The 15531-nt window shown below is 49.9% G+C and overlaps 1 protein-coding gene across 1 annotated transcript in view; it reads left to right on the plus strand.

Moving 5' to 3' along the window:
• The first annotated feature begins 2680 nt into the window (after window positions 1-2680).
• Window positions 2681-15531, plus strand: part of LOC111152711 (transmembrane channel like 3) — a 34583-nt gene continuing 21732 nt past the window's right edge. The window contains exons 1-5 of the mRNA XM_022511284.1: window positions 2681-2766; window positions 3949-4095; window positions 7132-7207; window positions 12429-12510; window positions 15368-15474. Coding sequence (XP_022366992.1) covers window positions 2681-2766; window positions 3949-4095; window positions 7132-7207; window positions 12429-12510; window positions 15368-15474 — 498 coding nt within the window. The remainder of the gene's footprint in view (window positions 2767-3948; window positions 4096-7131; window positions 7208-12428; window positions 12511-15367; window positions 15475-15531) is intronic.

Consider the following 15531-nt stretch of genomic DNA (forward strand, 5'->3'; position numbering starts at 1 on the left):
CATTAAATCCGCATACAGGGAAGAGAGCAACTTCAGCTTGACAACATGACTGAATTTTGTAATGATACTCCCTTTGGGCCAGTCAGTTCACTTCTGCAAAGCTAATTCTAAAGAAATGATGGGAAAAGCCCAAAAGTCATCGGTGGCAAAACAAAACAAAGCAAAACAAAACAAACAAAACAAACAAACAAACAAAACACGTGGAGGGATAACATGATGTTTAAGAAATGGCGCAACGTTTGAGTATTTCATGTTCTAAATAGAATATCCCACTAAATATTGGTGAAACGCATTCACAAACAATTGAAAAATAACATGGAAATTGCTTTAGGTATGAAATTGATGGAAAGGTGAGAGATGCACATATATATTAAAACTGAAAAATGTATAAATAGTCGCGGCAACCAGGTGGCTCCAGTGGGGTTAAACGTCTGCCTTCGGCTCAGGTCATGATCTCAGGGTCCTGGGATCAAGCCCTGCATCGGGCTCTCTGCTTGGCGGGGAGCCTGCTTCTCCCTCTGCCTGCCGTGCCCCATACTTGGGATCACTCTTTCTCTGTCAAATAAATAAATAAAATCTCTGGATGCCTGGTGGCTCAGGCAGTTAAGTGTCTGCCTTCGGCTCAGGTCATGATCCTAACTAAGGTGGTCGTGGGATCGAGCCCCACATTGGGCTCCCTGCTCTGTGGGGAGCTTACTTCTCCCTCTCCCTCTGCCTGCTGCTCCCCCTGCTCATGCTGTTTCTCTTTCCCTTTCTCTCTCTTTCTGATAAATAAATAAATAAAACCTTTAAAAAACGAAACAAATAAATAAAATCTTAAAATGTGCATGCACATGCGCACACACACGTATCTGTACACACACACGTATCTGTACACACACATATGCGGGGAAGAGACAAAATGCTCAAAATGTTAATGCAGAAGGACCTTCAGAAAAAGTAGGATGAAAAACATCTTTGAAATGCTCAGAAATAATCCCTTAGGTAAAGATCTTTAAAAGAATGCAAAAAAAAAAGAAGGTGGGGGAGAGGGTTGGGTAGAAATAATCGTATTACATGCACTATTTTGTCCATCTGACCAGTGCAGATGTTATGCGGTATTACCAAACAGAGCATCAGACCACATGGCCCCAGGCAAACCGGCAGACAGGCGATCTGGTCTCACAGGCACGCCCCCGCCCCCCCAGGGGACCAGCTGCCCTGAGCTCTAGGTCTGAGCACCCTGTCTGACAGTCCCTGAGCCTCAGGACCCTGGCTAGGGCTCCAGCTTGCCTTTGGCCCTCCAGCCTGGGGCAGAATTTTAAGAGCTATCTCAATTAAAAGAAAAAAAAAAAAAGAACGATCTAATTGATTTGCTAATGAGTCAATGGAGGAATCCATACAGGGGAGAAAGCAGCCTGTGCCCCAGCCCCTTACCTAGATCTGCCCATGGATGTGTCTCTTTCTCTCACCCCGTTGCGTGACCCCCACCCACTCATTTCTCCCCCTACCCCGCATGCTGAGTCTCTAGGGCACCAAACAGGCTGCTCAGCAGAAATGGACCTTTCTGTTCCAGTCCTGCGCCTTCTTGTTCAGTGAGTACAAACTGCAAACAGGCCCTTTTGTGTGTTCATCAGAAAATAGGGTTTTATATCATGAAACGGTGGGAAAATCCTGGATTTTGGGATAAATGCTTTGGTAGAGAATCCCAGTGAATGACTGGAGAGGGGAACGTGTGGGTGGGAAGGGGACTGGGTCCCTTTCTTCCTAGGAAAGCCGCCGATGTGTCCCCAAGGAGCAGCCCGAGCTGGGGACCCCCTCTTACAGCAGCAGCAGGTCTGTTTTCGGAACCCGGCGTGAACATCCACTCTCTCCAGTTCTTGTCTATGAGGCCACGGGGCCTCGTAAACCTCCTCACCCCACACCTCAGTGGGATGATCCTGCTGATTAACGTGGCCACACTTAGAAAATGTAAACTGTAAGAAAATGTTACTCTGAGTCTTGTTCATATCACGCTGAAATAGTTGGGGGGCGTGTCCTTATTTCTGAAATACGCTTATAAATGATGTTGGGGGGGAAAGTGAATAGATAGAAATAAAGCAGAGAGGGCAGAAGGTCAGCGACCCGTGGATCCAGGCTGGGAGGAGGCAGTACTCGTGCAGCAACCTGGGCGGGGGGAATGTGTCTTCTGTCCAAGTGGAAAAAGAAAGCTGAGAAAGGATTTAAGTCCTCTCCTGGACTTTGCCCTGCGAGCACAGGCAAGGTTCTTACTGCAAGCCTCTTTCTTGAGTGGTAAACACGAGAGAGAAAAAAAAAAAAAAAAAAATCTGTGCCTGCATTCTATTTCGTGAGCACCAGTCACAGGAAGAGACAAAAGGCAGTTTGCAAAGCGCAGAGCCCCGCTGGGTGCGAGGGGTCACAGACGTGAGGATCCGGGCAGCACCTAGCGGTCCCTCGCTCAGCCTGGCCAAGCCTTCCGCCTTCGTCCGCCCAGACTCCAGCCAATCTGGGCTGCTGAGGCCACCTTAGCGTTACATACGCGCACGGGCCTCCTTGCCAGGGGACTCGCTGCAGACGCGCACTCCTGCTCCTGAGAACCTGCGAGAGCAGCACCGAGCAGCTCCCCGGCAGAAGCCTCCTCCGTGGCGGGAGCGGACCCCTGAGGCCGGCCCCAGAGGTCACTGGCAGCAGGTCAGCCTCCATGAAAGCTTCCAAGGCATGTCCGCGCCACCGAAGCCGGAGGAACACGGGCCAGCACTACTTGTACCAGGAGTCCCTGCTGCTCAGGTGAGTGGGTCCCTGCCCTCCGCCCGCAGAGAAAGCAGGTGTGTGGAGGAAGGGGGGCCCGTGTCCCCAGAGCCCTGCTGCAGCTGCCCAGAGGACAGAGCCCCCAACCCACTCCCCACGCCTTCAGAATGGACCCAGAAACTCCCTTCTCCGGGCTTTTGTACCGCGGGGCTGGCCACCTGCTCCTTGACCGGGGGACCCGAATCCAAGCTACCCCAGCCTGGCCGAGCCCACGGGCGTGCGCTCTCCGTGTCCTCCCTGTTGACTCCGTCGGCAACGTCAAGTGAGAGCCGGCAACCCATCCGTCAGAGCAAATAAGGTGTCTGTCGGAGAGGGCTTCAGGCTAGGAAGAAGGGGGTGGGGGTAGTGCTGTTGGAATCCGTTAGATATTTACAAAGGTATATTAAAACCTCCATTAACTTGGAGAAACTGATGAAAATTCTCCTATGAGTAAGTAAAAACCGTCTGAACTCCAAGAAAAGCAAAGGAACGATTTCATCTCACTTGTTGAGCAAAGAGCACAACACTCCCCTCGTGCTGATCAGCCGTCTTCGGGTTAGCACGTTAATTGTTCCCGGGAATAGATGCGTCTACGTGTGGAAAACGGTTCCCCTACACAGTAACTCTTGCCCTGTACTATCCGCCACGTAAACCTGCTCGGCTGCATTCTTGTTTCTAGACGCTGCTGGCCGTTCTGCCTCCACTGTCTCGGTTTGCGAGAATGGAAGTGGGCACGCAGGGAGGGTCTCTGGAGGGCAGCGCGTGGCTTTGCTTTCCTTTGCCTCCAGAGCTGGGGGACAGGAGGAGCCCGGTCTCTGAAATGAGCGGATGATCTCGATTGGCCTGAAACAGAGATTGCCCATCCGAGATGCAGCTGCTCAGGAATTGTTCATAAGCGCCCTCTTGTCTCCTTCTGTGATGTCCTCTGATGACACCTTTCCTCCAGGGAAACGATTTTCTTTCATCGACCCATCAAAGTGACAGACTCCAATGAGTGTCCTTCCGGGGTTGCCGGAGATTGCCAAATTCTCCCTCTGCCTCCCTGGGTCCCTCAACCCCCACATGTACAAACCTCACACAGACGACCTGGGGCAGCGAGGTGCTGAACGTGCCCGGGGCAAGATCTTTGCTGGAAGCAACAGCACTAATCAGATTTCCTCCTTCATGCCCCGATCCATTCAGCAACTTGGATGACAGCTTTAATGCTGATGAGGCAGGGGACAGCACTGATCCGGAACAGATCTTCCAGAATATCCAGTTCCAGAAGGATCTCATGGCGAACCTTCGCTGCAGACCCTGGACCATGGGACAGAAGCTGGGAGCACTGAGGTGAGGGCTACGACAGCCGTTTTTGATTATTGCAAATATGCTTGCCACGCAACCGCCCTGACCTGCCCACGGAAACGAGCACAAAGACCCACGTGAGAGTGGCGGGCAGGCGCTCTCGACCTGACTCAGAGAAGTCACAAGGGCCTCAGGGTGGCCAGGATCCCTGTGAGGGTCTGTGTATGTGTGTCTGGGTTGGGGAATGTGTGTGTGTGTGTGTGTGTGTGTGTGTGTGTGTGTGTGTGTTGATGGGACTTGTGGTTTTCTACCTCCTTTCAAACACTAGATTTTAGCATCGTGTCTGGAGGGGAACAAGATAACCTAGCAAGTCTATAAGCCGGGAGGGAAACACGGTAATTCCCCCTGCTGGGCAGTTACTCCTTCTTGGGGGAGCCGGATTCTGTGAGAAACCAGATAACCATGCTACTGAGTCGCACTACAGAATCCGTGAGAGAATTTGGAACAGCTGAGGAGTGGCCGCTGGGTTGCCTGGAGCTGACCACCACCTCCCAGTCCTCAGCTGAGCGATGCTGGGTCGCTCTCTTAATTTCTCGGCCACTTTCTTTCTCTTCAAAGTTGAGGTGATGGGGCAGAAAGACACCTGCCACGTGCCCTGTTAGGCAAGCAGGTGTGTGTTGAAGACTCAGAACCCCGGATGGCCCTGAGAGCTGACCCACCAGAACGTGTGGAGAGACGGGGCCCGTGTTTTTAACACACATTCAGGTGGATTCTTTCACTTACTGAAGTTTGAGATCCACAGAGAGGTCCGAGGTTAAACGGATGAGCGGCGAGTGTGCCCCCACTGTCTCGGATATGCAGAAGTCACGCCCCCGCCCCCGAGTCCTGATGGATGGGGCGGATGCCGGTCGGTCGCAGCAGAGGGAGTTCACTGCATGGTCTTAATGAGCTACTCTGACCTGCCGAACGGACCTTCCTGGAGAGACAGGCAGCAGCCCCACTGATGGGAAGCTCATTAGCGCCCCTTTCCTGATGCCAAGCACACAGCCCCTCAGGCTTCCCATTTGTCTCCCATCAGATCATGGCTTTGTCGGCTTCCGCAGCAGACGCAGCGGGCCCCGGACGGCTCTGCAGATGGCTAAGGGCACCTGTCGTTTCCAGTCTCAGCAGTTTCTGGCTAACCCTCCCTGTCTGGTGTCGGCTCCCACCCCGTGTGTTCTCTTGGGCAACTTCAGGTGGAAGACTGATTCTCAGAGATGTGAAGTGACTTACCCCAGGACACACAGCCTCCGAGAGCCAGCCCTGAGCTTTATTTAAAGCCAGGCTTTCTGACCCTGACTCCGATGTTCTATTGAAACACTGGAACTCAGCCGAAGGAATCATGGGGACAATTTATCCTAAAACTAAAAAAAAGTCGTGTGTTGTATCAGAATTTTTTTTAAAGATTTTATTTATTTATTTGACAGACAGAGATCACAAGCAGGCAGAGAGGCAGGCAGAGAGAGAGGAGGAAGCAGGCTCCCCGCTGAGCAGAGAGCCCGATGCAGGGCTAGATCCCAGGACCCCGAGATCATGACCTGAGCCAAAGGCAGAGGCTTTAACCCACTGAGCCACCCAGGTGCCCCCAGAATTTTTAAGAATCATGCAGAAATGCTCCTGCTGATTCCTGATTACTGCCTAATAGGAGTAATCAGTAATTACTAATTAGTAATTAATGATCATTAATTATTAGTACGAGACTGAGTCTTTTCAACCTGCAGGCAGAGCACAACGAATGATAACTTTCCCATCAAAAGGGCAAACCAGGCCTTCGGGGCTGATGCCTGGCCAGGGGCTCAGCCTGGGTGACAGGGACCCCAGTTTCCCTGGGCCAGCAGTCAGGCTCCCGGAGGTGGCTCGTCCTCTGAGCACCTCCGTTTATCATCCCCTGGTCCCCATGTCTCCTCCCTCATCACCTTGAGAAGCTACTGGAGCAATGCCTCCCTCATTGGACTTGCTGAGGCATCTGGAAAGCACGGCGACCACTGAAGCCTGACCGTGGGGGGAGCCAGCGAGGGGGGCCGACACCAAGGAAAGCAGGGAGCCCTCGCTGAGTCTGGAGCGACAGACACCTGTCTGGGAGGGCATGGCGCTTGTTCATGGCCCTTGCAGGGAAGCAACTGGGCGGGACCCTTACGTCAACATGGGTCTGTGTGGAGGTCTGGGGGAGGTCATCCTCCCTGGTACCCCAGGTCCAGGCCCACCCTCGCTCATACTCTAACCGCCGCCACTCTCTCCCAATACTGTCACCTCGGGACCCCTTCGCCCTATTAGCTAGGGGCTCTTTCTGCGCAGCAACTCTGTCTATGTACCTCTGTGTCCTGCTCTGCTTGGCCCAAGTCAGGGCGCAGAAAATGTTTGCAGGAAGAGAATTGTAGACAATGAGATGAAACAAATTATTCTGCCTGTGTAGGTTTCTGCCTTTTAGCTGCCGGGCAGGGTAGGACATCAACCCTCACCCTCACCTACAATTTTGGTTCTGACCAGGATAAAGCCAGGGCATGGGCAAGGCCGCAGAGCTGGGATGATGGCAGGGAGGGCACAGCGCCCCCAAACCCAGCAAGCACTCTGATGAGCTCACGTCTCACTCAGGGGAAGGGAGTCAGCTAGTTCCTGCATCTCTTAGGGAAAGACTCAGCAGTGGTGGGTATTGCTAAGAGGCTACTGGGGTGCACACATAAGACCTCCCTTGCACGAACGGGGCAGACTCGAGATCGAGGGGCTCCAAAGAACCAAGCCCTTCAGCACTGAGCATACTCAAGTGGAGGGGGGCTGGCCACCCGTAACGAGGGTCTCATCAGCTCAGTGTCCGAGGAGGTCGCCTTGAAAGTGACATTCACCTCTAAGCGCCCTTGACTGCTGCCCCCCCCCCCACTGGTGCTGACATTAATTGTCTGACCCTGCTATTCCTGTAGGTGTGGATTTAACCACTTATCCCAGTAAATTCAGTGCATTTCAAGGATCAGCTCACCAAAGCGGTCAGTTAGCCAAAAGAGTGGGTAGGATAAGATTGTGCTCACTGTCGTGTTTTTGTCCTCTCAGGCGGGCGAAGGAGATTGTGCTGAAGTTCGAAGGGAGGCTGACCAGGACCCGCGGCTACCAAGCAGCAGGTGCAGAGGTGAGAGCCTGCGTTCGCGGGCACCCCCACGCCCTGTTGTGGTCTTGGGGCCGGGAAGTTGCGAGACACTGTTCCTGTCACTGCACACGGGCTGCACCATCAGTCATAGCAGAAGTGCTGTGAGCTGCGAGGTCCCACGTCCCAGAACCTGGAACTTAGTCCCAGATGTGGTCACCTACCAAGTGGGCACGGCCCTGGGGCAGCCTAGCTCATCTGAGAAAGGGCGTCTTCCCTTGAGAAAATGATCTAGCGTCCTTCCTGACGTACTCCCACCCATACGTGTAGGTTTTTCTTCTCACTGCACATCTTGTAATGAGAAAGTTCCAGATATATCCCAACGCTCACTTTATAATCCAATGCTAAGGTTTTTGTTTGTTATTTTTTCCATTCAGTTCCTTGAAACTAAATTTTAGTATATATTGAAGTTATCTGTTTGGAGAGATGCTACGATAATTTTCATAAATGTTTAGAAGGCAAGGAAAAAACATGCCCTTAGTATCTTTTTTTAAATCTCACATTCCTGTCACTGAATATACAATTTTCACGGAGAGGATGTGTAGTATACAAGCCTTTCTCTTGTTTCTTTTTTCACTTAACCCCACACATAACAGAAGGATTTTTCCATGTTGCTCTGTATTGTTTACACATATCCCTTTTCCATGACGGACAAACGCATATTAACTTAGTTATTTGTCTGCTGCTGAATATTTGAGTTGTCTATAGATTTTCATTAGCATTACTAACCCTGCAAAGAGTATCTTGGCACATATTGCTTTTCCTACCTCTTGTTTATTTAAAAAATATATTTTAGTTATTTATGTGAGAGGGAAAGAGCACAAGCAGAGGGAGAGAGAGACCATGATCGGGGAGAGGGGCAGAGGGAGAAGCAGGCTGCCCACTGAGCAGGGAGTCTGACTTGGAGCTCGATCCCAGGACCCTGAGATCACGACCTGAGCTGAAGGCAGAGGCTTAACCCACTGAGCCACCCAGGCATCCCTATAATTTTTTTTTAAAGATTTTATTTATTTATTTGACAGAGAGGGGTCACAAGTAGGCAGAGAGGCAGGCAAAGGGAAAGAGGAGGAAGCAGGCTCCTTGCTGCGCAGAGAACCCGATGTGGGGCTCGATCCCAGGACCCTGAGATCATGACCTGAGCCGAAGGCAGAGGCTTAACCCACTGAGCCACCCAGGAACCCCTATTTACTTATTTTTTTAAGATATTATTTATTTGAGAGAGATAGCACAAGCATAGGGAGAGGGAGAAGCAGACTCTCCACTGAGCAGGGAGCCCGATGTGGGACTCAATCCCAGAACCCTGGGGTCATGGCCTGAGCAGAATCAAGACACTAAACCGACTGAGCCACCCAGGTGCCCCCTTTGCCTACTTTTTAAAATTTCTCTCCTAGGATAAATGCCAGAACTATAATCACTATAGAAAAAACATAAGTCATTTTTTGGCTCATGATAAATATTAATAAATTATTTCCCCAACGCTTGAGAGTTGATCTTGCCATACACAACAAGTTTATTACTTTCATAATATTCTTTCAAATACTGGATATTGTATTTTTTTAAAACTTTGTTATACTCTAACAGACAAAAGCTGACAGAAGCCCTTTTCAGATTTTCTGAAACAAAAAGTGTTCTTCCTGAAGTTTTCCTTAAAGCTGACCACAAATTTTACATACCTGAAAAATTATAAAATCTCAAAGGATCCCGAGGTTCTGCCCTGGCTGTCCCCTCACTTTCCGCAGACCCTGCCTAAAAACTCAAATCTAGTCCTAGGACCAAGAATACCCATGACTGCTCACGCCTGTTCCACGATGATGGGGCTTATGGATGAAATACAGAAAACAAAATTATCTTTTGAATAATTAGCATATGTGCTCCCTCTTTATTCCCCTACATAGTATGAAATGCTATGGGAAAACTGGAAGGTCCTTCGGTTGGGTTCAGACAAACTGTCGTATATCAGAGTGAAAGTTACCGCCACTTTTGGTCACAGTGAGACCGGTGTCTTCACACTGTGCTCCTCCCCCGCCCCACATTTAGAACTGCGCTCCTCCACCTTCTTTTACACTGGAAATGCTAATATTTTTATATGAACTGCTGGGGACCAGCATCCGCTCCCGCTGCTGGGTAGAGAAAGCCGAAGGTGTCTAGCCAGCGGCGTGCTGCCTGCAGCCCATCTGTATATCGTCCTCAGTTTATACCCCGAAGACAGTTAACTATTTTCCAAATAAGAAATTTTGTGAGGTCCCCTTTCTCCATGACTCCCAGCACTGAGATCCCCGTCCCCACTCAGAGCGGCCACACAAGGCATCCTGGGGAGCCCTCCCCTGTTTCCAGCCCACACCCCCTGTTCACGTGGGTCTCCACTCGACTCCAGCTCGTTAGGGACGGTCTATCTTTGGCACTAGCATGTGTCTGTGCTTCTGAAGGAAGCCAGGTGTGAGTGTGTGAGACCACTAGGATAGGAGGAGTCACACCGGCACGAGTCAGGACACCCAGGTCCCTCTGCCATTGGTTCCCTGCTCTGACTTCGGCTTTCATGTTTGATTCTCAAGGTTCCTACCAGTTCTAGTAGTCTGTGTCCTTGTGTCTCACACGATACCAGTGAAGGAGGTCACTGTTCCCAAGAGCCTTAGTGATGTGATTGGACACCTGCTCATGATGGTATATAGACTCCGTGAGCTCCTGGCAGGTCCCCCGGCTTCCACGTACCATCTCCTGCTGTCCAGGCTCTTCCACACAGGAGCACGGCAGCTGAAACAGTGACCTGCTCATGCCAGCCCTTACTTAAAATAATGATAGATGAGAGAGAGAGAGATACAAAGATACAAACACAGACAGATACATGGATACATGGATACACAGACAGATACACAGATACATAGATGCGCTTTCATCACACTAAGAATTAAATCTGAGTCCTTCCCATGACCCACCTGATCTGGCCATTGCTTACCTATTGGATCTTACCCCCTCCCCCCTCCTCCATCCTCTACTGTAAAACGCCCAGCGCATGCTAACTCACAGATGTGACTGGGCTGCCCTGCCCTCCTGGACAGCTTCTCTACCAACTTATTCTTTTTTGAAACATCAATTCCTTTTCATTCAAGCCTCAGCTCACGTGTGACCTCCCCAGATGGACCTCGCCTGATCCCCTGGTTTAGAAGAGCCTTTCCTCCATCCTGATGGACCGTGTCCCCCTGTGGCACTGACTTGTCTATTGCTTCCTTCCCTCCACCTGGACGTAAGCTGTGCAGCAGCTGACATCTTAGCTGTCTTGTCCGTTTGTATTCGCGGTACCGGAAACACACATAGGTGCTCGGTACATGCTCTGAATGAACTCGTTTTTCATAAACTGTAGTACGTTTTGTTAGAGCATCTTTATTCCAGGCAAATGTACGGGCCGTTCCAAAAAGGAAAGAACAAGCTTATTCTTTCTGGTACCCAGTAACCCGGGCCCACAATTAAGACCTATTTCCTCCAAGCCCAGCTTTTGTTTTGTCTTTGCGTTGCTCTTAAAATCTCAAATCATTTCAGAGTTCCAGGGCTTTCCCTGGAGATGCAGGGCAAACAGCAGAGAAGTGTGTTTTCCCTGCCTTACTGGGTCTTGCCATCAACAAATCACGTTTTTCGATTTCATCTACCTCCAGGAAGCTCCTGTAGGAAGCTAACGTAGACTTGCTTCACCAGCATGAGTGTTGGGGGTTTGGGGCCCTGGGAGCTGAGTCAGGGCCCCCAACTTCCTGCATGAGCCCCAAAGGCGGGGGAGGAGGTTTTGCATTTCTTACCTCCAAAAGTTGCTCTGCGTTAGTATGCTCGGGCATTGACATTCTCATTGAAATTTAACCAAAATTTAAACTGAATGAGGAGCTCTGTCTACCTCTGATGGAATCCTGCTTTTCATACAGACGAGGAAATTGAATCCTAAAGAAAGAAAATCCCTTTTCGCACAGTAGGATAGCAGTGGAGCTGGAGCTGGAACTTGGGTATGGGGCCCCCACCCAGGGCACCTGACAGGGCGTTGTTCCCAGTGGGCCAGAGACTCAGAGCTCTCCAACGCCAAACCCTCCCCCACGGGTGTCTGAGCCCCCGCTTCTACGTGCTACAGGGCATGAAAGAGCAAAAGCTTCGGTGTTCCCCTGCATCACAGCACGTGCGCCACGGGGAAAATCCCAAGGCGACGTGAGGCAGGTTGTGATCAATGTAACAGGGTTGTCCATGTGGGGGGGTTTACAGGGAGAAGGATTTAGTCCTGTCTCCTGAGAAGCCACGTGAAACCACCATGCGTGTGGCTAGGTCTGAGCTGGGTCTGGAATCCGGCTCGGAGGACGAGCAGTTGCGCGGTCTGATAAAACTCAAACAGCTTCTCATTTACAAGCAGCTGCTCCGGCCTGAGCAGACACATTCCCGAAGGACAGAATCACGCGTGTCTGCCTCAGGACCACGTGGCGTCTCTGGGTTCAGAATGCTGTAATCACATTTGAGAGCTTTCCTTCAGCAATGAGATCATTTGCTTTCAACACAAACCCAGATTGTTTGTGTGTTAAGAACGAGCAGCCTGCCAATATTGTGGGGAGCTGACCCAGTGAGGGCACATTCTGCTTTATTCTCCTTGGAGGAAAAAGAAAGAAAAATAAGGATTTTGAACTCTTGGCAAATGCATCTTAAACACACAAGACGAATTTCCAGATCTCACCGCTGGCAGCAGTGGCCGGGAGTGAGAGTGGGAGACAGACACAGTCACAGGACAGGAGGCACATGAGGGGCTCATATTCAGGGACTGTTCTAGACTCCTTGTCCCCAAAACAAGGCACTGTGATCCCAGGGGCAGTTTGCTGGTCACGTGGATTCCTGGACCCCACTCCTAGGGCGGGGTCAAATGGGTGCATTTGGACATTATTCCTCAAGTAATTTCGGGCACTTGTTTTCGTGCCCAGAGCAAGAACAGGAGGAATAAGGCAGGTGTGACCCTGGAGTGTGAGCGCCTCGCACAGACAGCACAGCCCAGAGCCTGAAGCAGGGGCCTCCTACATAGAGGAGACGAGGAGGTTGCTTTGGCCCTCGTATTGCCCAGAGTCCTGCAGAGGCATGATTAAAGGCATCAGACAGTGTGTCTGGGAGCCTGTGCTCCACTCGGGACCTTAGCATCCCAGGGTCATTGCCGTGTGGACCGCTGTGAAGTTCTCTAACCCTGCTCTCTCCTTTTCAGCTCTGGCGGAAGTTTGCACGTCTGGCCTGTAACTTCATGGTCATCTTCATTCCCTGGGAAATGAGGATAAAGAAAATTGAGAGTAAGTGTGGGAGCTCGGAGGAGTGTGGCAGGGATGGGGTGCCGGCGGCCTGAGAAGGAGGGGCCGGGCGTACCGGTCCCCGCAAGGCGCCACGGGGGTCACGCGGACATGATATGGAGTGCGGCTGGACGTGGCACGGTGGGGGGTGGAAGACATCTGTCCCACCACTGCCGCCAGGACGGCAGCAGCCCCACATCCCTACGGCTCTGCTGTCCCGGCCTTTCCTTCCGAAGTCGACCCGGCGCGGACCCCAAAGGATCAGCTGAGAAACCGCAGGAGAGTGGGAGGGTCTTATGTGAGCCACGGCCAAGCAAACCCGCAGCAGTCCACGTTTTCTCAGACACTATAGGGACAGCTCCGAGAGCATGTTCTGAAAAATAAGTAAGTCACGTTCACAGCGTAGTCACGAACTTGTACACACAGCACATACGCACATAATGCACAGCGAACGAGGCCAGGGATAAACCCAACAGTGAGCCTACAGTGAAGAAAACGGGAAAACTGGGCCACGGGGTGTTTAAAAAACCTTGTGAAGAGACACAGGAGGACATAAGATTTGAAGGTGTGGGTTCTCTCAGTTTGTAAGTTTCATGCAATTCCAGGAGAAATCTCATGTAATTTTTTTGTTCTCCGTGAAATGACAGTTGAGATGTACACAGAAGAAGCCCATCCAAAAGACTCACCTAAAAAAAAAAATCTTTTTACAAAGAATAACACAAATGAACTTGCATAACCAAAATGTTCAAATACATTATAAACCCTAGAGCTGTGGAAAGTGGAGCATAGCATGATAGATGGTTCTGGAACAGGTGGTTTTTCTGTTGGAGTCAAACCCTTCACCGTGAGGTTCTGGGAGCTGTTACAGGAGATAGGGAGCCGCTTGGAATTACAGGAAATGACAGAGCACGGAAGGCGACCCTGTCTGACTGTGAGAGGAGAGGAGGACATCACCAAGGAAAGTAGCACTGTGTTTCCTTACCTATAGAAGTGGTGCATACCTAGAACAACAAAGCTAAAAGCCCACAAACGGAGAGAACACAATTTTCAGCATTTCAATGGAAGTTAGCAGGTTTTTTTCCTACACAGTGGGTGGGAATGCAAATTGGAATGGGCATTACTAGGGGAAAGGTACAATTTGTAACCAAAGCCTTCATAATGTTTGTGCTCTTTGATGAAACCCTCCCACTCCCTAACAACAGAGAGAGGAGAACCACAGCAAAAGCAGCACGCTGGGACCCAGTGGATGCCCCACCCAGATTTCTTGGCTGGTCTGGGTGTCGATGCTGTGACTCACTGCTGTCCCCTTCCCTGGAGAATGGTCCTGGGCCTGCACTGTTCCAGCGGCTGGGCACACGTCAGCTGCCCCGCCTCCCGGGGCGGGGCCCGAGGGAGGACCTAGAGGGAGGGAGGACCTGAGCAAGGGGGAGTCAGGTCGGGTTCCTCGTGCAAAGTGGGCCAACTGTGTTGTGCAATTTGCCTTCTGGGGTTCCACATGGGATCTGGTGAAGCCAGGTCCCAGCAAAGACCACATCCTTGCACCCGCCCTGACCCTTCACCTCTCCCCCTGCACCTGCCCTGCCCCTTCCTCCCTCCCGCCCCCCTCCCCACTCCCTTTCTCCAGAGAGCACTTCCTCGGAGTGTCACGTGAGCTGGGTCCCTCCCTTAGGCTCTGCTTCTAGGAAACCTGCCCTTGGAGGGAAATTCTTTATTGCAGACTTATTTAGCCTAGCGAATCCCCTACCTAGCGAAAAGTCAGAGGCTTAAGTCTCAAGCAGGTTAAATAAATTATGGAAAATTCAGTTGAAGAAACAATAAAATTTATTTTATAGAATATTTTTTGCATGAGAAAACACATACAATATATTAAAAACTCAAGATACATATCTAGAGAGATGCTGGTTTTATACCAAAGATCTATACCTACAGAATAAGAATGGGGGGGCACACTAAGAGTTTACTAGAAACTCATTCTAGTAGCGATTTTAAGTTAGTGGGCTCAGAATAGGTAATTTTTGGTTTTCTTTGTGATGCTTTGCATTTTTCTAGTTATTATACAAACATAAGCTAAATTTGAAGTAAAAATTCAAGAGGTTTCTTTTTCTAAGGATGGTACAAATCACCCACATCCTCATCTAATCTCTAGGCTCCCTTAGTTTCTTAGTACAAATTTGGTCTCGAATACACTTTCTTTGTTTTATTTGTTTATTTATTTTAAAGATTTTTTTTAAATTTATTTGACAGACAGAGATCACAAGTAGGCAGAGAGGCAGGCAGAGAGAGAGGAGGAACCCAGGCACCCCACTTTCTTTGTTTTAGAATAAAATAGATATATAGAAAAGTTTAGCTATATAGAAAAGTTGCAAAGTCCCTGCGATTCCTTCTCCCAGTTTCCCCTAATGTTAACACTTAGCAAATCGCTCTATTTCCAAGTAAAAAAATTAAGACAAAGTAATTCGAAGAGAAATCCTTGAAATTCTCATAAGTACACAAAATGAAAAAAAGCACGTATCCAGTTCTCAAAAGATGCTGATTCTTCTGAACAAAAGTGAAATGGGAAATTGGACAGGTATTTTAGATGACTGTGTCATAAGGGAAATGATTAAATTAGGGGCTGTTTCATGTGCTTATACGTGGAAAGACTCATGAGCCTCTTGACCCCCCATTAATGACTCGTTGGGGGGATCACCCCGATTGGTACAATCATGGCGTTCTCCGTCTTTGTCCTGACACACAAAGGATCGCAGGGCTGCGGTACAGAGAACTTTGCTCTGTGCGGATTTTATACTGTTCATTCTGTTGTTGCTGTTCTCATCTGTTCTTATCGTCCGGCTTTTTTTTTTTTTTTTTTTTTTTTTAGGTCATTTTGGATCTGGCGTTGCCTCCTACTTCATATTCCTCAGATGGTTGTTTGGAATTAATATTGTGCTAACGATAATGACAGGCGCTTTTATTGTCATTCCAGAGGTAAGGACGAGTTGGGGGGAAATAAGGAGGCCCTTTCGTTCGAAATGGGAGACAGGC

Source organism: Enhydra lutris, unplaced genomic scaffold (assembly GCF_002288905.1).
Source record: "Enhydra lutris kenyoni isolate GAN:26980312 unplaced genomic scaffold, ASM228890v2 scaffoldscaffold29, whole genome shotgun sequence".
NCBI lineage: Eukaryota > Metazoa > Chordata > Mammalia > Carnivora > Mustelidae > Enhydra > Enhydra lutris.